The following is a 27,748-nucleotide window of genomic DNA, read 5'->3' on the forward strand; positions in this document are numbered from 1 at the left end:
CATTCACTTTTCTGTTGTCCATCCCCCAGGGAGGAGGTTATATGTAGATGTTTGTAATCGGTTCCCTCTTTCCACCCCACCCTCCTTATACCCTCCCGTTATCACCACTCTCACCACTGGTCCTGAAGGGATCATCCACCCTGGATTCCCTGTGTTTCCAGTACCTATCTATCTGTACCAGTGTACATCCTCTGGTCTAGCCAGATTTGTAAGATAGAATTGGGATCATGATAGTGGTGGGGGTGGGGAGGATGGAGGAGGGAAAAGAAGCATTTAGGAACTAGAGGAAAGTTGTATGTTTCATCATTGCTACACTGCATTCTGACTGGCTGGCTCGTTTCCTCGCCGAGACCCTTCCATAAGGGAATGTCCAATTGTCTACAAATGGGCTTTGGGTTTCCACTCCGCACTCCCCCTCATTCACAATGATATGATTTTTCTGTTCTGATGATGCCTGAAACCTAATCCCTTTGGCACCTCGTGATCACACAGGCTGGTGTGCTTCTTCCATGTGGGTTTTGTTGCTTATGAGCTAGATGGCTGCTTGTTTACCTTCAAGCCTTTAAGACCCCAGATGCTATATCTTTTGATAGCCGGGCACCATCGGCTTCCTTCACCACATTTGCTTATGCACCCACTTTGTCGTCAGCGATTGTGTCGGGAAGGTAAGCATCATGGAATGCTAGTTTAATAGAACAAAGTGCTCTTGCATTGAGGGAGTATTTGAGTGGAGGCTCAATGTCCATCTGCTACCTTAATACTAAAGTTATAAATATATGCACATAGATCTATTTCCATAACCTCATATATAAATATATTTACATATGTACATGCCTTTATTTAGACCTCTATAAATGCCCTTTGCCTCCTAGCTCTTTCCTCTATTTCCTCTTACTTTCCTCTTGTCCCACTATCATGTTCATCCTTCATTTAGATTTCAGTAATTCCTCTCCGTTACATTACCCCTGGTCATGCCTTACCAGGTCTCCTACACCCTCCTCACCACCGATTTGGATCACTTGTTGTTCCCTTGTCACAGGGTCCTTTTTGAGCCAGAAAAAGCAACCTAAAAATAGGGACTCTTCCTGCTGTCAGTGATAACCTGTGTCCCTACTACTACTGCCATCAAACCCCAAGACTCCCTTCAAAAAGACAGGAGCTCAGATATACTTACATTTGTGTGTGTGGAAAGAGAAAGACCTTAGTTTGGCCCTCTAATTGCACTCACAGATGCACAAAAAAATGTATATGTTAACATGCTCATTATAGCATTTTTTATAAAAGTCAAAGTGGAAAAAAAGAAGAAAACTGGAACAACTTATCATGCCCAAGAACAAAGAATTGGTTGGATCAACTATAACTAAATGATATGATAGGGTATTATAAAAGCATCAAAAATCATGTATGGAATGATATTAAATGATTCAAATATTCTCATAATATAATAAACCAAAACAAACTCACAGCCATCGAATCGATTCTGCCTCATAGAAACCCTATAGGACAGGGTAGAACTGCCCCTGTGAGTTCCCAAAACTGTAATCGTCATGGAAGAAAAGCCCTCTTTCTCCTGAGGAGCTGGCTGGTGTTTTCGAACTGCAGCCCTTGTAGTTAGCAGCCCAAAGCATAACCACTATGCCACCAGGGCTCCTATACCATAATATAATAGCCTGTGAAAATGCAGCTTTATATACTGTGTGGTTCGAATGATGCTAATATTTGGTTGAACAAATAATATATACATATGACTATAATCTGGGAGGGAATCTGCCCAGACCTTAATAGCGATTATTCCTAAACTATTATATATTTTCTTTCATTATACTTTTCTGAATTTATTCCTTCTTGACTTTCCAACCCAAAACAAGTATGTTCTATTGAAAGAAGCAATGCTGGTCTTGATAAGGAGCCTACTTCCCAGACTTGGGGTGTGCCTGCTTGAAAGTGTATTAGAGCTAAAAATTCTGATCACGAAGGTTTTGAAGACTATGGTTACAGTGAAAGTCCCAAATCCACTTTCAGTCTGAAAGTAGAATAAGCCTTTCTTGCTTTTTTAAAAAAATTTAAGGCTTATTTAGCAATTTATTCTCAGAGTCATCAGTGTGGTTTGGAGAGGGATGACGGTGGTTTGGGGCTGCCTGTGAAATGGCTCCTATTGGAGTTCCTTGCGTGTCCTTCTCCATAATTTTCCTTTCCTTTCCTTTTTTGACCATTCATTAAATAAATGCATTTATTTATAATGTATTTTATATTTTTCTTTAAACCATTTTGTTGGGGGCTGGTACAACGCTTATCACAATCCATCTATACATCCATTGTGTGAAGCATGTTTGTACATTTGTTGCCATTATTATTCTCAAAACATTTTCTTTCTACTTGAGCTCCTGGCATCAGGTCCTCATTTTTCTCTCTCTCTCCCCTACCTTCCCATCCTCACGAACCCTTGATAATTTATAAATTATTACTATTTTTTTCATGTCTTACACTGTCTGATGTCTCTCTTCATCCACTTTTCTGTTGTCCATCCCCCAGGGAGGGGGTTATATGTAGAACATTGTGATCGGTTCCCTGTTTCTCCCCCCAGCTTCCCCTTCCCCTCCTGGTATCACTACTCTCATTATTGGTCCTGAGGGATTTATCTGTCCTGGATTCCCTGTGTTTCCATTTCCTATCTGTACCTGTGTACATCCTCTGGTCTACCAGATTTGCAAGGTAGAATTCGGATCATGATAGTGGGGGGACGGGGGAAGCATTAAAGAACTAGAGGAAAGTTGTATGTTTCATCAGTGCTATAATGTACCCTGACTGGCTCGTCTCCTCCCCGAGACCCTTCTGTAAGGGGATGTCCGATTGCCTACAGATGGGCTTTGGGTCTCCACTCCACACTCCCCCTCATTCACAATGATATGATTTTTTGTTCTGATGATGCCTGATACCTGATCCCTTTGACACCTTGTGATCACACAGGCTGGTGTGCTTCTGTCATGTGGGCTTTGTTGCTTCTGAGCTAGATGGCCGCTGGTTTACCTTCAAACCTTTAAGACCCCAGATGCTTTATCTTTTGATAGCCAGGCTCCATCAGCTTTCTTCACAACATTTGCTTATGCACCCATTTGTCTTCAATGGGTGGAATGTCTTCATTATGGAATGCTAGTTTAATAAAACAAAGTGTTCTTGCATTGAGGGAGTACTTGAGTAGAGGTCCAATGTCCATCTGCTACTAAACCTTAACACTAAACCTTTAAATATATGCACATAGATCTATATCCCCATAATCATATGTAAATATATTTATATATGCACATGCATGTATTTAGACCTCTATAAATGCCCTTTGCCTCCTAGTTCCTTCCTCTATTTTCTTTTACTTTCCTCTTGTCCCACTATCATGTTCAGCCTTCATTTGGGTTCAGTAATTCCTCTCCATTACCTTGCCCTTGATCAAGCCCTACCAGGCCTCCTACCCACTCCTCGCCAATGATTTTCAGTCACTTATTGTTCCCTTTTCCCTGTGGTTGTTAAAACCCACTTCCTTTCCCCCGCCTCCCACTCTCCCAAGCCCCCCAGGAACCATTGGTCCTGTTGTTTTCTTTTCCAGATTGTTTATCCCGCCTATCTTATCTAGTTAGATCTGCACAGATAATAACATGCACATAAAAACAAGACAGAGCAAGACAAGGCAACAAAAGAAAAAACAACAACAAAAAGAAAAGCCTGTAAATAGTTCAAGGTCTGTTTGTTGACCTTTAGGAGTGTTTTCCAGTCAAATCTGATGGGGTGCCATGCCCTTGCCCTAAAGTCTATTTTTGGTATTCCCTGGGGACGTCATTGCTCTGTTCCCCTTGTTGTTCTCTTGCACACCCTTAGAGTTTCGCCTCAGTGTGGTGGGATCAGATCGGGTGCAATTCCTGCACTGCGTCTCCAGTGTTGTCCCTGTAACACTATGGGTCAGTGAGGGACGTCGTGTCTTGTAGTGGGGCCGGCCCTATGATCCTCTCTGTGCTATAGCTGCTCTGAGAAAGAACATTGTCTTTAGGGCTTGGTGGGCCAGGATGTGCTCCACTCTCTCTTCCTCTCCCTTCATTTACTCCTTTGTGCTCTGATCAGACGTGTCCCTCTCCCTGAGTTGTAGCTTTAGTGCTGTCCTCAAGTGAATTCTTCTGTGGGGAGGGGGGGGTGTCCATGTAGGATTAAACCTTTCTCTGTGATCATTAACCAGCAATGTGAAAGGCCTCACACTCCAACTGAGTGCTTTAGAAAGTGGATTACTACTACTCCCTTAGCCAGTGCAAAGAGGAGTGGTCTAGCGCTTAGAGCCTTGCCTGGGTGGGTCCCTTGATGGAATTTGGAGTACTAGAGTCCTATACTCATGAGTCACACCCTGACTGCCTTGGTCAGAGAGCCATGAACCAATCTTGTAAGCTCTCCTGTGTAGCCAACTGTATGAGTTCCAATCATGGTCCCATCCCCATGGCCTGGTTGCAACTGTGATCTATGGATCTGGCACCAATCATGCTTTCGTGACAGTTTCCTTTGCCCTTGCTTGTCCTATATAACCTTGTTCTTCTCTGTAAACCTTTGTATAGCATGTGGCCTCGTGCCAATGGTCTCCTTCATCCGGGCGAATTGCCTTTCTCTTCATCTTGTTTCTGTATTGCTTAAGATTAACACATTTTTCTCTGTAAATCATATTTGTGAACTATAAATTATATTTGAGGTCTCTTTGGTCCCTTCAAAGGACCCCCTGGTGGCATTGGGCTGCTAAACTTAAGGCTGGCTGTTCAAACCCACCAGCCACCCATCAGGAGAAAGAAGAAGCTTTCTGGTCCTGTAAAGATTTCCAGCCTTGGAAACCCACAGGGTAACATGGGGTCCCTAGGAGTTGGCATAGACTCTGAGTTTGTCCCCTACAACTGAAGGCAATGTGGGGTGTCTTTTTCCTGGGAGAGCCCGAAGACTCATGTGCGGTGCAGGCCCTCTCACTCTCCCTACCAATGAGTTTTAGAGGACACTTCACCAGGAACCTGGAATGTCAAGCAGAGTGAAGGAGTTATTGACTAGCTTTTAGAATGTGCTCTTGTGATGGCTCCCTTGGGCTCCCAGGAGTGAGCTTCTGAATGGAAGGGGCAGGCACAGCATGCCATTCATCCTTGCATTGTCCATTCCTTTGTCCCTTTTATATTCATTTACTCACTCCATATAACTCCTACGGAGCTCTCACTAGGATCTGTGCTCTTGTCAAAGAAAATAGGGGTGTGTGTGTGTTGGGGGGGTGCTGTTGAGTCCATTTCAACTCATAGTCACCCCATGTGACAGAGGAGGGCTGCCCCATAGAGTTTTCTAGGTGTCAATCTTTATAGGAAGAAAGCTTGGTGACACTCTGGGTTAAGTGCTGGGCTGCTAACTACAAGGCTGGCAGTTCCAACCCACCAGCTCTGTAGGAGAAAGATGAGGCTGTCTACACCCACAAACATGTACAGTCTCAGACACCCTATACAGGGTCACTATGAGTTGGCATGGATTCAAGAGCAATGGGTTTGGACTCTTTACAGGGACAGGTTACCAGATGTTTCTCCTTCAGAGCCGCCAGGTGGGTTCAAAGCACCAATCTTTTGGTTGGTAGTCAGGTGATTTAACACTGCACCAACAGGGCTATGAAACATTAAAACGGACCAGTTTTTAAAATAGAGGTTCGAGGGTAGACAAAAATAGCCTTCATTCTTTCTCCTCCTCATCTGGCTGTAAACTTCAACTACCCAATTAAGCAGCTCAAAAGGTATTATCTCTTCCAATGGTCTCTCTTTATTTCTTATTCTGTACCCTCTCCATGCTTCTTGAAAATGATTGTTTTCTTATTTGCACACATGCCCTGATAGCACTAAACGTGCCACAGTTCACTTATTTCTATGTAAGACTCTTTATGCCGGCATAGGTGAGGATTTCTTTCCCTGGGGGTAAACTGATGCTGCTGCTCTAATAGGTGAAGAAGCAGGTAGCCAGCCTCTCCTACTTGTGATCTGCCAGTACACGCTGTGTCCGTGGTTGGGAAGCTCTACTATAAACTTAGACTTTGTAATAACTCAAGAACCAATCTCCTTCCCCTCAAGTCGATTCTGTGTCAGGGAAACTCTAGAGGACAGCGTAGAACTGCCCGGTGCCTTGACATTTTCATAGGAATAGACAGCCATCTCTTGCTACTGTGGAGAAGCTGGTGGATTTGAACTGCCAACTCTGCAGATCAGAGCCCAATGCATAATCACCACAACACCAGTACTGCTTGACCTCCTAACACAAGGGTCTATGTCTTATATGGAGGTCAATGTGAGAATTTTGCTTTCCATGGGGACACCTGGTCTCAGGGAGACTAGGAAGAAATTTCTGGCAATCTGCTTCTAGAAATCAACCATGCCGGGCCCAGCGTTCACCCCATTGTGTACAGAGTCCCCATGGGCTGGAAGCTGACTCAATGGCCGCTAACAACCGCTGCAACAACAATGGATATCTAATTTATTCATCTCCATATCCTCCTTAGCCTAACATATTGCCTGTCACATAATGATTAATATGTTAATGAATTAATTCTGCATATATTTATTGTGTGCACACTAGGTGCCAGCCTACGGTTGCTCAGTAGAAATATAGTACTGAACAGTGTGCCCTACAGTTTGGTAGGGTAGGACAACATTAAATCCAAAATACAAAAATACAGAATTGTATATTATAATAGTAACTCTGGAGGAAGATTAGAGGATACTATAAATACTGTGGAATTACTTGACTAAGTGAGTGAAAACACACAAATAATTATCATTTTTTTTTGTAGTGCAGTGAATTACTTTGCTATTCTGGCAATAGTCTGAAACTCCCACCAAATGGGGTAGGGTGATGCAAATGTAATATTGGCAATAGTCTGAAACTCCCACCAAATGGGATAGGGTGATGCAAATGTAATATTTAAGGTGGAGGACACCCTTTGGAGGTGGGACCTTGCAAATGGAACCCTAATGAGAGAATTGGTCCATTTTGCCATCTTATTACGCTTTAAAAAATGTGTGTATGGATTGGGATGACAGTTGTATGGGCCCCTAATAAAATGTTAAAAAAAAGAAAATGTTTTGAAAATGATGATGGCAACCTATGTATAAATGTGCTTGATACAATAGATGTATGGATTGTGATAAGTGCTGAAAAAGCCCCCAATAAAATGATGTGTTAACAACAACAACAACAAAATGCGCCATCCCAGAGCCATGAAGAGGGAAAGAAGAGTCAGTAGTGGAGCCCATCTTTGGACTGAAGATCTCTATGTTGACCCTCCTTTAATCCAGGGGACAGAGAGCCATGAAGCGGAGACGGCAGAGACAGGGAGAAGCAGTGGCAGAGCGGCACGGGCACGGGCAGCAGAAGCGCAAACAGATGGGAGGTTGTACAAGGGCTTCTGCCCACAGAGCAAAAGCCGAGTGCCTTTTGGTAGGAGCCCTGCTGGCAGAGTGCCTTTGAGCATCTCTTGGTTGAGTTAAAAGTGCTTTTTGGTAGGAGCCCTGCTGGCAGAGTGCCTTTGAGCATCTCTTGGTTGAGTTAAAAGTGCTTTTTGGTAGGAGCCCTGCTGGCAGAGTGCCTTTGAGCATCGCGTGGTCGAGTTAAAAGAGCTCTATAACCCTTGCCCAGAGCAGGACAGAGGCCAAGCCAAGGACATAAGGCCAGAGAGAGGCATGCCTGAGCATTCCTTATCCTGAATTTAAACGGTTACTTCCTTAATAAGCCACCAAATTGTATTCCCTGTGAGGTCTGTGTGGCTATTGTAATTCATTGTAATTAGAGAAGCAGAGGTGCCATGGGAGGGAGGACTGATGCCAGAAGTGGTACAAGGGTTGGAGGGTGAAGGCCGAGCTGACCTCTGGCTCCAAGGACCCGGTCTCCAGCTGGTACTGCGAGTGTGTCTCTCTCCCTGCAGGGAGTCAGGAGGCCAGGGGCCGTGCCTCCGTGTCATGGCTGCAATTATGCCTGCTACGACTGAGTCTTTAGGAAGAAAGATCTCGCCTGCCAAGAACACGAGTATTGTGGGCTTTCTTGGGAAGGAGAAAACTGTCCCACAAAAACCCAAACTCATCTGCTCGGGATATGCAGCTGTCGCGGCGAAGCAGGGAGCTCTGTTCGTTTCTGTGGTCCCAGCTTAGGACGACTCCTTCTGAGTTTGCTCATGGGCAAGGGAAAGTCATCGGGTCTCTGTGATTGTTTCCTTATGTATTTAATGTGCCATACCTCCCTTTCCGTTCTAGTGCAGCCGATTGCTTGGATCGAAGTGGGAGACATTCTGTGTGTCTCCCTTAGCTTTTGTCTTGCTAGATTTGATGGAGCCGGTCCATCTGCCGAAGCCGTGTGAGACCCAGACAAAGGCAAGGGCTCCTTACCCCTCGCGTGTGTGTGTGTTATCAGAAGGTGAGGGCAGCCGGAGAGCGGCCCGTGTTCAGGCTACAGCAGAGAGAATTTTTGTGTTCGAAATGACACGTTAAAAACATGAAAGGGGTTCATAGCTTTTGCATTTATAACACAGTCCAGCAACAATTTTTTTTCTTGGTGTCTTGGTTTTGCGGCCTGTTCCTGGGGTTATTTGAGGCACTGATTCAGAAAATGGCATTGGATAGACGGCATCGGCTCTAGTTTCTTAGATAAGGCTGAATTTATAAAATTGTAGTCCACACTTCAAAGAATAAGACCTCGTCTGCAGAATCGAGATGCTATTGTGAACTCTCTTCTTGGACTGGGAAACGTATGGATTTTAAATCGCCCACCTTTCTGTCCACAATGATCTTTTGTTTCACAGCGATTTGCCTGCTTCCTTTCCTATAATGCACGCAGTTCTGGCCTCAGATCTTGTCCCTCTTCCACCTTCCCGTGAACTCCCATAGCTCCCAGAGGGGAGGCCTGCGCATCGCTATCGCACGAGGTAAAGACAGCGAGGGCGATGACGGTGACTGCAAACAGCTTCACACGATGAATGCTTTGACCAGAATGAATTGAGTGATCTGATCAGGGACTTAATGAAATATTTCCAAGGAGGCTTCAGAATCGCTTGCATCCAGACTAAAGGAAAAGAAATGTACTTGGGCTTGGAACAAAAATTACATTTCACTGAAGGAGAGAAAAGTATTTGCTGCCATTCTTTACCAAAGACAATGCCTTCGCATTCTGTAGGGATGTTGGAAACCTTCTGAAGAAAATTGGTCTTTCAGAATATGATCCAAGTGAGTGGCATCTTTTCATCAAAAGTTCAAAATGGAGTTTGAAATGTGTTCTTTTAAATAATGGCAACAAATATGGCTCTATTCCAATTGCTCACTCCACCAGATTGAAAGAAGAGTATAAGGCCATCTCTTTAGTCATGAAACATATAAATTACTAAGTACATCAATGGGTGGTTTGTGTAGATTTGAAGATGGTTCAGTTTCTTCTTGGTCAACAAAGTAGCTACAGAAAGGAATCCTACAAAGAAATCCTTGCTTTTTCTGCCTTTGAGATAGTACAGCCAACCAGGAACATTGGGCACAGAAAGATTGGCCTCTGAGGGAATATAGGGCATTGGAGGACAAAATATCATCAATGAACCTCTGGTAGGATGAGGTAGAACCACACTGTCGCCACTACAGGTAAAGCTAGGCCTCAGGAAACGGTTTGCAAAGGCTTTGACTAAGGAAGGCTCTTGCATTGAATACACAATGCATCAGTCACCTTGACTTGCGGCGGGAAAACTGAAGGCAAGAAGGTTTGATGGTCCACAGAGCAGACTACTTATAAGTGACTCTGCATCGGTGAATGAAATCGAATCACATGCCTGGTCTTCATTTGTTCTTGTTGTGAACACTTGCTTGGCAACAAGAAGGCAGGCAAATCCACACAATTAATGGTGGACATGCTCTTTCATTTCAACAGGTTTGACTATCACCCAAGTGTCAACATCCATTATCTAATGTCACATATGTTGCTTTCCAGAAAACCTTGGTTCCCTAACTGAAAAGCCAGGTGAAAGTGCTCACCAAGACATCAAAACAATGGAATCCAGGTAACCTAGGGAAACAGGATGTACGCACGGGATGGCAGACTATCGCTGGACTCTTACGTGGGATTGTCCAAGCAGAGCCCACTCTCCGAAGTCGTACAAAAGAAGCTTCTTATGTGTCAACTGACTGGAGAGTTTGTATCCGAAATCTGTGCTTTGGGTCTGAACTAAGTAGATTTTCATGTAGTATACATTTCTTTTAATTTTTAATATATTTGCCGTATGCCTAAAGGACAATAATTTAAACAGTATAATAAAGTATCTTGATTTGTAAAGAGCAGAGTGAAGAGTGGTGTGGGGCGTGCATTCTGTATCTCAAGAAACCTGAGCCACTGAGGGAAAACCGATGCCATTGTTTGGAACCAGCAGGTGAAATATACCCAGGAAGGAGTCTAACATTGCCACCTCTAGGCACAATGCCAAGGCAGGGGGGAGAAAGGTCTGATGCCAGACACAGATTTTACTCCATTATCTCGGATGGTGAATGGCAGATAGGACACCCTCCTCTCTTATCAAGAGAATGAGTACACTGAAGTGAATGTAACAAATTCACTTTTCCTATAAACATAGAAAGCATTCCTGAGAACCAGCTCATGACAGCATTTTATTTTTAGGAAAGTACATATTTGGCTCCTCACATGTTCCAGAACACAGGAGATCTAATAAATAGTTTATTTCGTGATAAAGAGAGTGAAAAGAAGTTAAAGAGAGGTGATTAAGAATCTTGAAGAATTAGTCAGGAAGAGATGCTTGTTTGTATGAGATGGATGGGAAAATCCACTGACATACAGGCCTTTGTAATGAGAACGTCTCCCAGGGGCTGGCAGACTAGAGCCTAAATTGGTTGATGCTTTTAGAAGTTAACTTAAATATAAAACAAATTTCTGGAATTATAAATGTGTGGCTTAGAGTATAGTGTAAATACTATGCTTAAAATTCTTTCAATAAAGACTTGAGTGCCTACTTTGTCTTGGGCATAAGTCTGCGTGCTGGAGACACAGCAGCAAAGACAGATAGAAACCGCTGCCCCATGGAGCAGATAGTCTAGTGCTTGTAGCGTCAGCTCCCACCTCCAGGCAACCCACGCATACTTATGGTGAAGTGAAATCTCCAAATACGGCTCTTCTATCCACATCTTTCGTGAAACACTAATAAAGGGGATTACTTAGTTTGGGTTGGCTGTCAGGGAGAAGTAACTGTGCCGTAGGAGGAATGGTTGGTGTCAGGACAGGGTAAAGAAAGATGGAGGGTGGTGGTAAGTCTGAATTCTGCCTTGGTCTTGGTCTTGGGCTAGTTCAGACTTGGAGTCACCTCCCTTGTGTTGCCAAAGGAGATCAGATATGGCCTCTGTGCTATCTTAACAGCAATGGTCTGCTGCCCCACCCCGTGGCAACCTGACAGTTGGCTGTGGATTGGGTCATTGTGATTCGTCTGGTTTTCATTAGTTAACTCTACTGTATTTCACATCTTAGCGTGGAACTCAACAGAAACCTGAGCAGCATCACAATACCATAGAAGCAAGCTTCCACTGACAGATGGGTGCTGGCTTACATGGGGGCACTGGCTGCGAATGGAACCCAGATCTCCTGCATGGGAGGCAAGAATCCTACCAATGAACACAGACTACTGGAACAGGTGGATAATACACTTATTCGCAAGTATATCCATGGCATATCAGATTAAATAAACTTAAGTAGAGGAGGAGGGCAGGGAATCTAATGTAGAAGTGGAAGGAAGAGAATATTTTAAAGAGGGCCAGACTTCCCTGGCCAAGGAATATTTGAGCGGAGTCTTTAAGGAGGTCAGAGACAAAGGCAGGCAGCTGGCTAAGACAAAAGCATTCCAGGGAGCAATTCATTTTTAGTACTGCAATTTTAAAGGGTCGGTGGGTTGATTTTGCATAGGCCATCCGATTCCTGAATTTCTGCCACTTTCAATTAACCCTAAGTAGACTCATTTACTCATCAAAGAGAGAGCCCTGTGTCTTTCTTCGTCTTCCTCCCCTGGCAGCCAGAGACAACTAGTCTGCACCAGTGCTACTATGTGGGAACCAGGGCGAGCAGACCCGTCCCTTTCTCTTTGGGCCTTGTGCCTGGAGTGGTGAGAGCTGTAACTCTTATATCACCTAAACCCAGAAAAGCCGTGGTTCTGTGTTTGGTTGCTAACCAGCAGTTTGAAACTATCAGGCACTCCATGGGAGAAAGATGGGGCTTTCTACTCCCGTAAAGAGTTTTAGTCTAAGAAACTCACCAGGGCAATTCTACCCTGTCCTACTGGGTCGTAGGATTCTAACTCCTACAACCAAGGTCCAGCTTCTCTGGAGGAGAAAGATGGGGCTTGCTACTCTCATAAGGAGCCACAGTCTCAAAAAACTCACAGAGGCAGTTCTACCCTGCCCTATAGGGTTGCTATGCGTCGGCATCAGCTTCATGGAGTGAGTTGGTTTGCTGTTGTGGTACTTGTCCTTGGTGAGTCTAGGTTCTCCCTGTAAAGCCTCATGCCCTTCGGAGGAGAACAGCCCAGTCTCCAGGTCACTTTTGGAATAGGAATGCTCCTGGAACTAGGAATGCCATCCTTAACCTGACTTAAAGCAGTTAGTTGCTGCAGAGTCGATTCTGAGCCATGGAGACCTGTGTGTGCAGAGAACTGTGCCCAGAGTTCTCAAGGCTGTTTCCTGCTCGAAGCAGATCAGCAACCCTGTCTGCCGAGGCAGCTTTGGAGGGGGATCGGCCTGCCAGCCTCTCAGGCCCAGCAGCCAGGGACTCCCAAAGAGCAGAGAGTTAGCATTTTGCTGTTGTTGAGCCATCAAAGGTGCCACATTTGGAGTGAGGGTGTTAAAAGAGGAAGTTTTTCTATCTAAATCTTTGTTGCTCCGTATATACAAGGGCTTCAGCACATTCATAGAATAATTCCATTATCTTTCAATTCCATTTTCCCCAAAAGCTATGTATTTAAATATTTTTAACAAAACAACCTTATTACCTTCAAAGTACTCTTCATTACACTTAACACATTTGTCAAATCTGCGATTCCATTCTTGGAAACATTCTTCAAACTCATCTCTTTGGATAGCTGTTGACAGCACTTCTCTCTTTTTTCCTTCACCTCTTCCACATCATCAGATCTCTTTCCCTTCATGTCCCTCTTCATTTGCAGAAACAAAAAGACGTCGCCTGGAGTGAGGTTAGGTGAGTCAGGTGTGTGGGGCAAAAGAGGCATGATGGGTTTTTTTGCCAAAACTTGGTGTACTGAGATGACTGCATGAGCAGATGCATGGTCATGGTGGCAAAACCATCCCCCTGCCTGCCACAAATCAGGCTTTTTTTGTCACACACTGTTATGAAATCTTTTCAGAACCTCTAAATAGAAATCTTGATTAACAGTCTGACCTGGTGGAATGAGCTCCAAATGCCCTATGAGTCAACATTTCTGTCCTTTTGGGAAACTGACAGACATCCAGAACGAGGTTTGTCATCAGTCGACGTGTCACCTTTTTTGAAATGAGGAAACCACTCATACACTTGAGTTTTTCCCGTAGCTCTGCCCTTATAAGTTGTGTGCAACACCACAACAGTTTCTGTGGCATTTTTCCTGAGCAGGAAACAAAATTTCACAGCCACATGCTGTTCTCTACAATCAGCCATCACAAACAACGAGGTTCAAGGAAAATTGCTATTATGAAAAAATTCACTGTGAGCAGAGAGAACCTTCCCAGGTGATGTCACTGGGTGCACTAACTCAGAGTGAGTTGCTTGATGCTCACCTAGTGGGAAAAACGCATGCTTTGAAAGCTCCGACTAATGGAGCTTTTGTCCATTTGGGGTGGGGAGGGCGCCCCTTCGTAGCTCTGATTCCTCTTCCCTCCAACCTTGGATGGAGTGCTAAATCAAGAGGAGCTTACATAGTAATGGCCCAAAGGCAGGGCAGGGGTGGAGGTGAAGGGTGAGAAAATCCCTGGCTCAATGGTTAGCCCTTGGCAGATGTTGGGTTGCTTTGGCCTATTGACTTTGCTCCCTGGTGGTACAGCTTCATCATCAGAAACTTGGGGATAACAACACCAGCCTCACAGGGTGGTTGGGAGAATTAAGTAAGATGATGCCTACAAAGCACCTGGCACAGAGAGTGCTACTGTCAAAGGCCATGGAAGCCTCATTATTTCACTCAACATGTACACACTGGTGAGGAGCAAGGATCTGAAGCCGGAACGCCCGGGTGTGAATCCCAGCTGTAGCCCTTAACGCTGGGTGGTCTGAGCAAGGCTACCTAATTGCTCCAAGCTACAATGTCCTCATCTGTAAAAAATAGGATAATAATTCTTACCTCATCATGTTGCTCCAAGGGGTAAATGGGTTCACAGATGGAAACCATTTAGAACACTATCTAGCACCCAAGCACCGAGTAAGTGTTAGCTGTCATTGTTATTACAGGCTAGGCATTTTCACATTAAAACAACAAAATCTCACTCTGATCCCTCTAGGGCTGGTGGAAGCCGTGAAGAGGATAGATAGGAATAGACAGATGCGTTGATGTGATGGTGGGGGAATTCATGTTGAATGGGTGGGGTTGGCATCCCGTACAACAACGGTGTTCAAATTTGAGCACGTTTCAGAAGCACTGGGAGGGCTTGTTCAAACAGATTGCGTGGGGGAGAAGGGGCATAGCGATTGGTCTCTATTCTGGAGCAAGAGAGGAGAAAGAAGAGTCAGGGATAGAAGGAGGACATGAAATGCAGGGTTAGTTGCCTCCATGAGTAACTTACTCTTTGCCATGAGACCAGAAGAAATGGAAGGTATTCGTGGCGAGTTTATTCAAAGAATTTATCGACAAATGCTAGTCGAAAGTGGGAAAATTCAGAACATAATTTCAAATACTCCTGGACTCGAGCCTTTCTGGAGCACTGGATGGGCACTGGAGGAAGCCCTGAAACTATTGTCCTGAGATCATCTTTAAATCTTTTTTTTCCCCCAGGGCTGGAAAGTTTTTGCCTTATTGATAGGGAAAACTTTTTCTTTTCTTCTTCTTCTTGTTAATCATTTTATTGGGGGGTCATATAGCTCTATCGCAATCCATACATAGATCCACTGTGTCAAGCACATTTGTACATTTGTTGCCATCATCATTTTCAAAACATTTTGTTTCTACTTGAGCCCTTGGTATCAGCTCTTTATTTTTTTTCCCTCTCTCCCTCATGAGCCCTTGATAATTTATAAAGTATTATTATTATTATTCATGTCTTACACTGACCAATGTCTCCCTTCACCCACTTTTCTGTTATCTGCCCCACTGGGAGGGGGTAATAGGTAGATCATTGTGATTGGTTCCCCCTTTATCCCTCCCTATTGTGCTGAGATCATCTTTAAATCTTAAAGCAAACATATCCCCAGAAAGTGTCTTAAAAATAAATAATTTAGCTTAATTAATAATAATTATTATAATAAAAGTCTGTCTTATGAATTCTGCTCTTTTAGAACTCTCTAGAAGGGATCAAATGGAAAACAGTAACTTGAAGGATTAGATAGAAACTTTGGGGGAGGGGGTGCCAATGAGTTTCGGTCAATGGGGAAAGAGCAGCTCAGACGAGAGAGTGAGCATGGTAGCACAGGTCCAAGAATGTAATCAATGTCTCGGAATTCTACATGCAGAAACGGATGGATTGATGCATATTGTATTGTGAGGGGGAGAAAGAGGGGGCTTCCTCTTTCTGAAAGAGCTACAGTCTCAGAAGCCCACAGGGGCAAGTCTGCGCAGTCCTACAGGGAGGCTGTGCGTCAGCGCTGAGGGCAATGAGTTTGTTTCCCTTTTTTTGGGGTTATGTGTACTCTCAACCACAACCAAATTTATAAACAAACCTACAGTGGCTTGCCAGGCCCCACCTCAGGGTTTTTGACTTGGTAGGCCTGGGTGGGTCTGGATAATTTGCATTTCTAGTCAATGCCCAGCTGGTGCTGAAGCTGCAGATTCAGAGACTGTACTCCAAGAACAAGTTCAATGTAACAAAACAAAACGCCAAGAGAAAGAAGAGGGGTGACGGAGATCCGAGTTCTAAACAGTGCCCTACAGGACAGGGCTAGGGACAGCAGGCAGAAGAGTTGTTCTCTCATTCGTTTCAGAAATATTCACTCATTGTCGCCTGAGGACAGGGCCCTGTATTCACCGATCAGTTGCAAGGAGCAGGATTAAGATAAGCAGAAACAACCTTGAAGCAGGGAGGACGGCCAACTTCTTCAAGTGCAGGAAAGAAAGGAGACCTGCTCCCGTCAGGCCTGACTATAAGCAGCTTGTTAAAACAGTTCCATGTTACCTTTGGTGAAGACTTAGAACACGTGGTCTTCTTGACCCCCCTATTTTCTCCCACCCCCTGCTTCTTTCTCTTCTTAGGACATCACCCTTCCTAACAGTCAGGGATGAAGCCTCTCAGCTGCCAGAATCTGATAATTGACCCAGCCTCCGGATAAATTAGTATGCGGCCCGGGTGTGTGTGGGTGTGTGTTATATTTTAATGGTTTATGGGCTGCGTTCGTGCATGAATCTCCCTTGTTCCGTAATGACAAGCAAACGGATGCACTGTCCAAACACCCGTGCCAGTAATTTGTTTGCTAATAGGTAGAAGCAATAGATTTTGGAATTAAACACCTGATAGCTAGAGAGCCCTGACCTTCCTATTTCCTAGTCCCTTGGGCCAGTGATTTAACCTCTCTGGCTTCAATGTCCTGATCTATATGTAAGATTGTCAGATGAAGACAATAGTCCCTATTGACTATGGTTGTTTTCAAAGTTAAACTAAGATAAGGTAAAGCACTTCACACAGGGCCTAACAGTACTAATTACCCAAGAAATATTGGCTGCTGTTAATATCAGCATTGGCTCCCTTCTTCAGCTACCTACCAAGAAGCTCCTGCTCTCGAGGAACACAGAGAGGCGTTGCAATGACCATGGGATTCACAGCCCCAGGGGAACAGAATCTCCATCAATGAAAATGTTTCACCACAGAGATTAGAAAATCCAACCTGCCCACAAAGGACCCAAAGATGTCTTTGGGTGAACAAGACACTTCGGGACTTGGCCAAATCCTTACATTGTACCAGAGTCCCCAGGAACCACGTATATACTCGAGTATAAGCCGCCCCGAATATCAGCCAAGGCACCTAATTTCACCACAAAAACTGCATTAAAAAATGTGCTGAAGAACTCGGCTTGTACACGAGTTTATGCATCATTTCCCCGGACTGTTGGGCTGTTTTGTTTTGAATCTCCCTTCGATGTATGAAAATGCCAGATAAAGATGAACTCCACAACAATGGCAACTCGAGGTGAGAAATGGTCCCAGCACATTTGGCCAGGCCTCCTCCTATGACGGCGGCCCCAGTCCTTCTGGGATCTGGTCTGACAACTGGCCGGCCTCTTTCCCAACCTTGGGAAGGGGATGCTGTTCCCGCCGTCTCCTTGGAAGACGATTCCACGGCGACATATGACTCCCTGCCGGCGCCCCCACTTTGGAGGTTCCCTTTCTTCTCCTGACCCACTTTCGTCTCGCTGCGCCCTTTTGTACAAAGTCGAAGGACGCCTCCCCTGGAAGCGGGAGCTCCGTGAGGACTGACATTTAAAGACCATTACCACCTCTTAAACTCAGCCCCGTTCGGTTAGCCAAGCAAAGCATGTTTCGTTCTTTTAATCTTCCATCATAAATCAATCTCTTCATTCCCTTAATAGTCCTTCTCCTGTGCTTTGAACTCCCTCCAGTCTGGCAGCCCTGAGCTCTTGTGCTGTTTACGCTTGAGCATTACCAGACCGTCAGGAAATTATGGTGCAGGAAAAACCCTGGTCCAGGTCGAGCCAGGGTCCATCAGTGCTCGGACTGCCTGCTGCCAAATGGCACTGTGAGCCCAGAGGAGGGCGCCCTCACCTGCACTGCAAGCGCCCCCTGTCTGGTGGCCAACCCCGTGGGCGTGAGGCCTCTGCTGCTGTCCATTGGAGGTCTTTTACGGGAAATCGTTCTGTCACACCTGGGCAGTGGTTGTGGGATTTGCACGAAAAGCCACGACAGATACTCTTCTCTCCTTTGCTTCCATCTCCTCACTGCGCCCACCTTCCACTCGCCTTCAATCTACCTGGAAAGGGAGGCCACTGGGCAAGCCTAGGAGAGGCCCTACCTGGAAGCTCCCGGCGTGGTCTTCTTCCTTATCACCCTCTCTGTTCTCTTTGAGAGCAATTAATGTGAATCCTCTGAAGTAGGAGGGCGGAGCAGCTGAAAGCGTCACTGTGGAGAGAGAAGAAAGCAGGTTAAAAGTATACGGCTCAATGGTCTTCCACGTCTCAAATCAGAGGGAGGTGAGTTCGGCGACATCCCAGACCACGAGGGCCAGCGGGGCGGGGAGAGGATTTTCTCGTTCAGTAGAAAACTTCTCCTCTCGCCCCCTTCCTTCATTTCAGACCCTGCTAACTGCCTAAAATAAAATTCTCACCAGGGAAGTCTTAAACCAGTCAAGGTGGGTATCATGGAAAGACCGTTTAGTTGAGCAAAGTGTTCTTATATTAAGGGAGTACATGAGTGGAGGCCCAATGTCCATCTGCTACCCTACTACTACACCTATAAATATATGCACATAGATCTATTTCCCCCATAATCATAAATATATTTACATATGTACATGCCTTTTAAAGTAAATTCACTTAACGGGTAATATTTACGAGATTTTAAGAAATGCCATTTTGGGGAAGGAAATTTAGTCTTCCAAATTCCTGAAACTAGTTTCAGTCCCGAAAATGAATCTCTAAAGAATAAAATCACCATCCTGGATAACGTAGCCGAGACTGTGAGCCATCAGTGCAATGCTATCCCAGAGAAGAGTCCTGAGACACAAAAACGGCGAGTCTCGCTCTGGCATTGGTCGGTTCACCCCATGTGAGTGAAAGGGCCTTCTGATTGGCTAGTGATAGCTATTAAATGTCAGGCGGACAATAAAGCAAAAGTGACGAGTAAAACCACCGTAACATGAAACTCTGCAGAGTCAAGTAGAAGACTGCGGTCCTGAGATGAGGACACGGAATTGGAATCTCGCAGGACAGACTGACAGAGAGCCCCAAAGAAAATTAGGAGTGTCTAGGGTTTGGGTGGGTGAATTCAAAGGTAATAAGACAATTCTAGAGTGACAGGGGGACAGGGAACAAAGTAGCAAACAGTATAGGTGCTTCATCCAGATCTCCCCAAATTCCTCTTTGCCATTTGTATGGGTTTGTATGTGGCCCTGATGTTGATGTGTCTTTGCCTCCAACCTCTAGCACCTGTGACTTCTTATTAGTCTTTCTTTCTTTCTTTTTCTGGAAGACCAGCCTCAGGTTTGGTTTCTGGCCAGAGACTCTCCAGTCCCTTGTATTAGATGAAGACAAAACTAAGTGACAACTTGCATTCCAAAATGCCTCTATAGAATCCGAAGGACACTCTCCTGAAGGGTCACCGTGCTGCTGGGTTCCCTCCCTGCTCTCCCCTGCCCTGCTTGCCACACTTTCTCATTACTTTCCCCCTAGCATGTCTTTAGCGACTCATACAGCCAAATCCTCATCTGAGGAGTCTGCTTCTGGAGAACTCAGCTGAGAGAGAGAATCAATGTCTGCCCTCATCACTGCCTTCCTGGTGAGGTGTGAACTCCACAGACCCAAAGGCCACCAGACGGCCTCTCCAGCTTCACCCGTATACCTGTTCTCCTGCCTCTCCACATTGCACTCCTAGGGTTCAAGGGCAGTGTCCTGAAAAGGAAATCCCTGGTCGGTGCAAATATGCTTGGCCAATAACCAAAAGATTGATGGTTCCAGTTCACGCAGAGATACCTCAGGAGAAAGGATGGATCTCCTTCTGCAAGATCAGCCACTGAAAACCCTACAGAACCCAGTTCTTTTCGGACACACCGGGGCAACGTGACTTGGAATCCACTCAACTGCAAACAGTTTACTTAGAAACATTTTTTTCTTGAAAGGTCTTAACATTTCACTTGCATGGTCTTGAAAGGTCTTAACATTTCACCTTGCATGCTTTTTACATGTTATTCATAGACCTGAAATATTCCACCTCCCCTGTCCCTGGCAATCTCCTTCAGCTATCAGTTCAATGGTCACTTTTTGTGTGACGTGTCTCCTGATGTCTCAGATGACCCTGGGGCTCTTTTTGCTTGGACCCAATTGAAATGCAAAATAGCTTCGGAACTGGCACATTCTACTTCAGCGTCTAGCTCACAACACCAGAATGAAGTTTAAATGAAATAATAAAGGAAAAGCCCTTGAAAACCATGCTCCATATGTAATGAAGCCTTAATAAATGTCAGCTGTTAGTGCTGTGAGTGATGAGATTATCCCATTAGTTATAGCTTGTGTTTAAGTGTTTGTTTACTCACTTGAAAGTCCTTCAAGGGCAAGGACCACAGCTGAGCTCAGCAGAGTGATTAACATGGAGTTGGTATCCAATTAAATTCACTAAATAGCGTTTATAGACTGGCATATTTTAAAGATGTCAATGCTCTTCAAATTGATCTATAGATTTAGTGCAATCCGAATAAAATGTCCCAACGTATTTTTTTTTTATTTTAACCTTGACAGGCTGATTCTAAAATTTATATGGAAATGAAAAGGGCCAAGAATCTCCAAGACTATCTTGAGAAAGAAATGCGAAGTTGGCGAATTGACACTACCACATATGAAGCTTTCTGAAGCAATAAAGTGAAGGCGTCGTGGGATGGCGTAGTGAGCTCCAGGTTGGACTGCTAACCATGAGTGTAGCGGGTGAGAGCCACCAGCTGTTGTGCAGGTTAAAGGTGAGGCTGTCTGCTCCCATAATGACTTACAGTCTCAGAAGCTCTGTGGAGGTTGCTATGAGTCAGAATTGGCTCGATGGCAATAGGTGCTATATAGTAAAGAAAGAAAAAAAGACCAGCTGAGAACCCAGGGGGGAAATACACAAATAACTAGAAACTTCATATGTAATATAAATATATAAATATGCTTTATATATAATAAAAGATGGACTACAGAGTTCTCTTTTCACTAAACGGTTCTATGACAAATAGGTAATCACATATAAAAAGGTGAATGAATCTTGGCCCTGACAGTACCCACAAAGTAAGCTCCAATTAAATTGTAAAGCTCAGTGTAAAAGCAATAAAGTGTTAGAAGATAACACAGGCTAATATGTTAAAGACATTGGAGTATGAACGTTATTAAAAAGAAAATAACAAAGCTTTGACAATAAAGAAGATAAATTAATGGCATGGTATCTAATTTTGCTTATTGAAAGACACCACTAAAAAAAGAAAGAAAGCCACAGCACGGAAGGAGATATTTACAACCCATGAACCAAGACTCGACCTTTATCTAGAATACATAAAGAAATTATTTTTTCAGATAAATAGGAAAAAAAAGATAACCCAATAGAAAAAACAGTAAAAAAGAGCAGGAACTAATACTCCATGCAATAAGATGTCCAAAGGGCAAGAGTACATCTGAAAAGGTACCTGATCTCATTTGTGAAAACACTGAAAAACAACCCCCCTGCCAGGGAGTCAATTCCAATGCACAGAGACCCTCCCTAGGTAAGGTTTCTGAGCCTGTAAATCTTTCAAAGATCAAATAGTCTCATCTTTCTTCTGTGGAGCAGCTGGTGGGTTTGAGCCAGTGACCTAGTGGTTAGCAGTCTAATGCTAAAATTAACAGCACCAACTCCATTAGTCAAAAGGGAAATAAAAATGTAAAACTATGATACAATACAACCACACATTAATATGCTAAAATTTAAAGAGTCAAAATAATATCAAATATTGAGAAGGTAGTAGAAAAACTGGAATTCACGCACACCACTGATGGAAGTGAAAATTAGCAATTATCATTGGGAATCACTGCGACAGTATGTATTAAAGCTGAACGTACATGGACTCTGTGACTCAGCAATGCCATTACTACTAGATCAACAGAAATGAATACATATGTGCAACAAAGGATATCTATAGGAATGTTCACAGAAGCATGATTTGTGACAGTAGCCAACTGGAAACACTCAGATGTCCATCAGCAGTTGGATGGATATTGTGTCATATTCACATAACCCCTTATAGCAATAAAAATGAACAACTTACTTCCACACACAATAACACATGTAAAATGCCACAAACAATGCCACTGGAAGAAGACAAATAAAAAAAATACAAATGGCAAGATTCCACTTATGCACATATATTTTAATGAAGCTAAAAATTCAAACAACAAAAGGCAACATAGTCTATGGTGATGGAAGTAGGAGAGTGGTTATACTTGAAAGAGAAATGTGATTGATGTGTTAGTCCGGATAGACTACAAGAAAAAGTTCATGGACACTCATATGTATATAAGAAAGAGTTTTATATACAAGAGCAATTGAATATTCAGACAACATCCAGCCCAAGCCAGATCAAGTCCATAGTCTGATATTAGCCATTTGTCCAATACTAATCTATAAAGTCCTCTTCAGTCTCATGAAACACGTGCAATGATGCCGAGTGCAGGAAGATCACAGGCCAGTGGGTGGAAGGTCTTGTGGATCCAGTGGCAGTTGAAGCATCTCAGCACTGGTAGGGTTCACCACATGGCTGCTCTGGCTCCAGAGCTTTAGTGTACCTCCATGTGTCTTGTCAATGGAAATGTCTCGCAGGGAGAGAGCATGTGTCCCACCTCCAGCGAGCTATTTATCTCCTTAGCACCTCCAAATGAGGTCATCAAGCTGCGACCTGATAGCAAGCTAAACTCCACCCCTTCACTCTTAAGTCTCAAATTGACAACAGATTACATAACAACCACAATTGACTTGGAGGGCACTTGAGGGATGCTTCCAGGATGCTGGTTCTGTTTTATTTCTTGATATAAGCACTGGTCCAAAGCTCAAACTCACTGCCACTGAGTGAATTCTGACTCATATAGATGCTATAGCACAGAGCAGAACTGCCTCTGAAGGTTTCCAGGACTGTAACTCTTTACAGGAGCGGTAAGCCTTATATTTCTCCCTAGGAGTAGCTTGTAATTGGCTGTCCTTACAGTTAGCAGCCCAATGAGTCACTACGCCACCAGGACTCATGACATAGGTGTATTCATCATGTGATAATAATTCACTATGCTTTGAACTTTTCTCTGTGCCAATTACATTTGGATAAAAATATTATTAAACGATGTTTAAAAACCAAACAAACAAACCCACTGTCATTGGGTCAATTCTGACTCAGAGAGACTCTATCAGAAGAGGAGACCTGTCCCTTTGTGTTTCTGTGACTTGAAATCTTCATGGGAGTAAAAGGCCTTGTCTTTCTTCTTTGACTTGGCTAGTGGGTTTGAACTACTGACCTTGCCGTTTTCAGCTCAAAGCATAACCCCCTATGTCATTGGGGCTCCTGGAACAGTCTTTATTAATGACAAATAACTATCTTTTTTTGGTACATCTTTGCAGTACCTTTAAGGGGTTAACTATAAGCATATCTCCCCTCTGCCCAAATGCTGAATTCCTGCACATTCTAGACGATGAGGGCTTTACTCTACCTTATTGAATACAACAGCCAAGATGGAGGTTCTGGAGGCTGATCTCAGTGTGGATTTTCAATCTGTAATCATCATTAGCGAAATGTGATTACACAGTATAATTTGAAGGAAGAGAGGTGCCCCTCTCCCTCCAGATAACCCCACTGCATCGCTTCCTCCTGAAAGGAATACATGTGCAGCATATTTGGAATCCCAGTAAGGACTGAAGATGACTGCTTGGCATAAATAATAGAATCTTCTCTCTGATGACTCCTCCCAAGTGCCTCCCAAGAGAGGCCATTAAGAGAACCAAGATATTCAAGGAAAATGCTTATAGAGGATTAAAAGAAAAGATCCACTTGGGGCCATCCTCTGAGCTCTAGGGAATTGGTTAAGTGAAAGATTTAGGATTCACATCTCAGAATTACCACTTATTGACTATGTGATGACTGGAAAATTCCATTAACTCCCCTGTTTCCTCATTTATATATATAAAAAAAAGAGGTTAGTTCTATTGGAACATAGGAATGCAAAGTGAATACAATAAGCATTTAGCACTGTGCTTGGCACTTGGAAAAGGCTCAAGAAAAGGGGATGATGATGATGATGATGATGATGATGATGATGATGATGATAGAGAAGATGATGCTCAGCAGGCTAATTAACCAACAATTAGCTTCGAAGAACTATTCCTCAGGGACAAGATTGAGCCCCACCAAGAACAAAACAAAAAACTATAACCAATGCTAATGAGGAACCACTGGGAAGATTTCAATGACGATGATTGGCTTTGATGATGCTCCCAGTAGAGCACCGTGATAGGGTGGTGTCTTATACAAGGGATTGACATCCACAAGGATGAAAAAGTGTCATGTGACTGTAGATGGAGGCAGAGAATCTGTAAACAGCCAAGGAAAGGAAGAAACACAGAGGGTTCCGAAGCTGAAAGAGAAGCTCTTCCCCTAGAGCCAACAGACGACGCCAGTCACTGCTCTGATTGGAACTTTCAACTTTCAGAACTGTGAGAAAATAATACATTGTTCTTTAAAGCCACCCACGCTACAAAACGACCAAGGCTCCACAAAACCATGAAGGAATTTGAGCAAGTCCTTATAATGGCTGAAGTCTTCTTGCAGTCCAAATACCTAAGGCGGAGTACCTCTGAGAACCTCCTGACACAATAAACTCCCTGAATACTCCTTTCTCTTTCCTGGATAGCACTCTCCCAATTTTAATTAAAAATTGATTTCTACTATAAATCGCTCAATGCTCATGTGCTCTAAAAACCTGCAAACTCCCTGACAGCAGAGACCAAGCATGTCTCGACCTCTTTCTTATCCATAGTCGATGCTTGATACCAAGCCCAAACTCATGGCTACTAAGTAGATGCTGACTCAGAGTGACCCTAGATGACAGGGTAGAACTGCCCCTAGGAGATTCCAAGACTGTAACTATGTACGAGAGTTAGAAGCCCCATCTTCCTCTCAGATGCTCAATAAGCACTAGGCAAATATGTGTTGAAAGAAATATGCGTTCACGTGTCTTCAAAGCATAGTTTGCTCTTTCCGCCTCAGGGTCCTCCTCCATAGTCCACATGAGTTATCATTTGTAATCTGACGATCTTCCTCAGCCTGTCACTTACTGACCACTTGCTTTGGGCCAGTCAGTGCTAGGTTCCTGGAAACAATGCAGACAGACCTGGCCTATGCCCTCTAGCTGAACATAGCTGTGAGGAAAAGATACGGTTACTAATGTGAAGGGGTGGCAAAGTTTAGAGGTGCTCTGGAATCCTTGAGGAGGGAGCATCTGAATCTCCCTGGAGGCGTCAGAGGTTTCCGTGAGGAGGTGGGATTTGAGCTGAAGTTTGTTCTGTGGACCAGAGAAGCAAGCGCACGGTCCCGCCATCTTGGCTCTGGAACCCAGAAGTCGTTCTGCATTTCATCGGTTGAAAGCTGGCGTCGAGTGTCTGTTCCGAGGTTAGAGAAGTAGGAGGAGCAGGGAGTTGCTTGTCGACGACTTTGGTGCTTTGTGAAAAAGTATGAATACTTCCCTGGATGCGACAAGGAATCACTGATGAGTTGAGCTTGGGAAAATCATGTTCACATACATGTTTTAGGAAGGTCAAACTGGAGGTTGGGTAGCCCGGAGTAGGTTGTTTGGCTCTGTTCTGAAACCTACCTCAGAGGCAAAAATCCCTCTGACCTGCCCTGTTTTTATGAGAACTAACATTTCATACAGGAACTTGGCCTCAAATCACCACTCAGGGTAGGGTTCTCCATATTCCTGGATAGACTTACCATAAGAATATCCCACTCATATCTAAGTGCCAAATAGCTTTCTGGTCCCTAAATTTTGGTGTATCAATCATCTAACACAAACTCTGATGAATCATTACCTAATCAAGCTTCTATACTCATAACTCTCCCACTACACCTGATATTTTGTCAGTCAAAGCTCAAGATCAATGAGAAGGTCGCGAGCCAGATGCCGGCTTTAGTGCACCTGGCACCCCCACCACTGAGTTACTGAGGGGCTTCCAGCTTCATGCCCAAGACCTAGTCCCAACAAACTCCAGTTTCTGTCATAACATGCAACATGGGAATTATTAGAACTTCTGGAGTAAATTCTTAACTAAACTGCAGTAGTCACCTATCTTTCAGCACAACTTTCAGAATTCTGGGGAGATGCCTCTTCCATGCTTAAATTAGACATTGGCCTAACACTTCAGCACACATATCTAAGATCAGGCAGAAGATTTGCTGGTGATGACCCAGGACCTAGCTACTAGGTGACAGGAGGGCTGAGAGGTTTGTATGCTGGGGCTGGATCATGCTATTTCCCTAGATGACCATCTTCAGACAGTGTTCATAGAGGACACATTCCCAGACAGGAAGACATGTCTCCCATGACAAATAAAAAATCGTGGGAGGCATCGTGGCATAATGAACGGGGCTTACAGATCTGTGCTCAAATCCTCCTTTATTGACTAGCTATCTGAACTTGGGCAAGCTACTCCGTCTCTCATTGGCTCCATTTCTTCACCTGGGAAATCATGATGACAGTGTTTACCACCTGCTATTATTATGACAGAGCCCTGGTGGGGTAGCTGCTATGCATTGGGCAGCGATCGGAATGGTCGGAGTTCAGAACCACCAGCAGCTCTGCGGGAGAAAGACTGAATTTTCTTCTTTCCATAAACAGTTACCATTTCAGAAACCCACAGGGGGTTCCTAGGAGCATCGAATGAATATCATTGACAGTGACTGAATATTATTATGACACTCAATGACCCATAGACAACACCATGGTAAGCAGAGGAAAGATGGAAGTTGTCAAGCACTTCATTTAGTTTGGATCTACAATCACTGCTCACAGAAGCAGCAGTCAAGAAATCCAGGGTCTATTGCCCTGGGCAAATCTGCTGCACCAGACCTCTTGGAAGTGGTGACGAGGAAGGATGTCACTTTGCAGTCTAAGGTGCACCTGACCCAAGTCAGGATATTTTCCTTTAGCTCCATGGCATGTGAAAGTCAGAAAATCCATCAGGAAGACAGAAGAAGAGTTAGTGTGTTCGAATAATGGTTTGGGGACTGCCAGAGCAACAAATACATTTGTCTGGGGAGAAGTATGGCCAGAATGTTCTTTAGAAGCAGGGAGAGTGAGACCTTGTCTCGTGTACCTGGAACATGTGACGAGCACAGTGCGGTCTCTGAAAAGGGGCATCACGGTTCCCAGAGCAGAGGACTAGAGAAAGGGGGGGAAGCCCTCCAGGCGATGGATCGATGGCGGCTGCAACAATGGGCTCCATCCAACCCGGCCACCTTTGTGAGGAAGGCACAGGGTTAGGCAGTGTTCTGGAGGCTGCTTTGGGTCAGAACACCTGGACAGCACCTCGCAAGGACATTATCATGAAAGTTAACAAGTTAACATCTATGCTATTAAGTATAAATGTTTGATTAATCAATAAAATATAACTAAATAAATGTCTCTTCTGTTAAATAGAGCTCATTGTTATCCTCTCATGAATTTGTCATGAGAATTAAAGAAGATGATGTAGGTAAAGCATATTTCGGCAGCCTAATATTTCCCCCATGTGTTATCCTACTGTGAGACAGCTGAACATCAATTGAATTGTGTCCTGGGCTGAACAACGTGTGGGTAGAAAGAGAC

General features: G+C 44.1%; 1 protein-coding gene across 1 annotated transcript in view; it reads right to left on the reverse strand.

Annotated features, from left to right (window-relative positions):
• SPON1 (spondin 1) overlaps positions 1 to 27,748 on the reverse strand; it is a 377,921-nt gene that overhangs the window by 334,292 nt on the left and 15,881 nt on the right. The window contains exon 2 of the mRNA XM_004711560.2: positions 18,208 to 18,314. Within this exon, the coding sequence (XP_004711617.1) occupies positions 18,208 to 18,314 (107 nt within the window). The remainder of the gene's footprint in view (positions 1 to 18,207; positions 18,315 to 27,748) is intronic.

Source organism: Echinops telfairi, unplaced genomic scaffold (genome assembly GCF_000313985.2).
Source record: "Echinops telfairi isolate 266 unplaced genomic scaffold, ASM31398v2 ScPeMD7_60;HRSCAF=208, whole genome shotgun sequence".
Classification (NCBI taxonomy): Eukaryota; Metazoa; Chordata; class Mammalia; order Afrosoricida; family Tenrecidae; genus Echinops; species Echinops telfairi.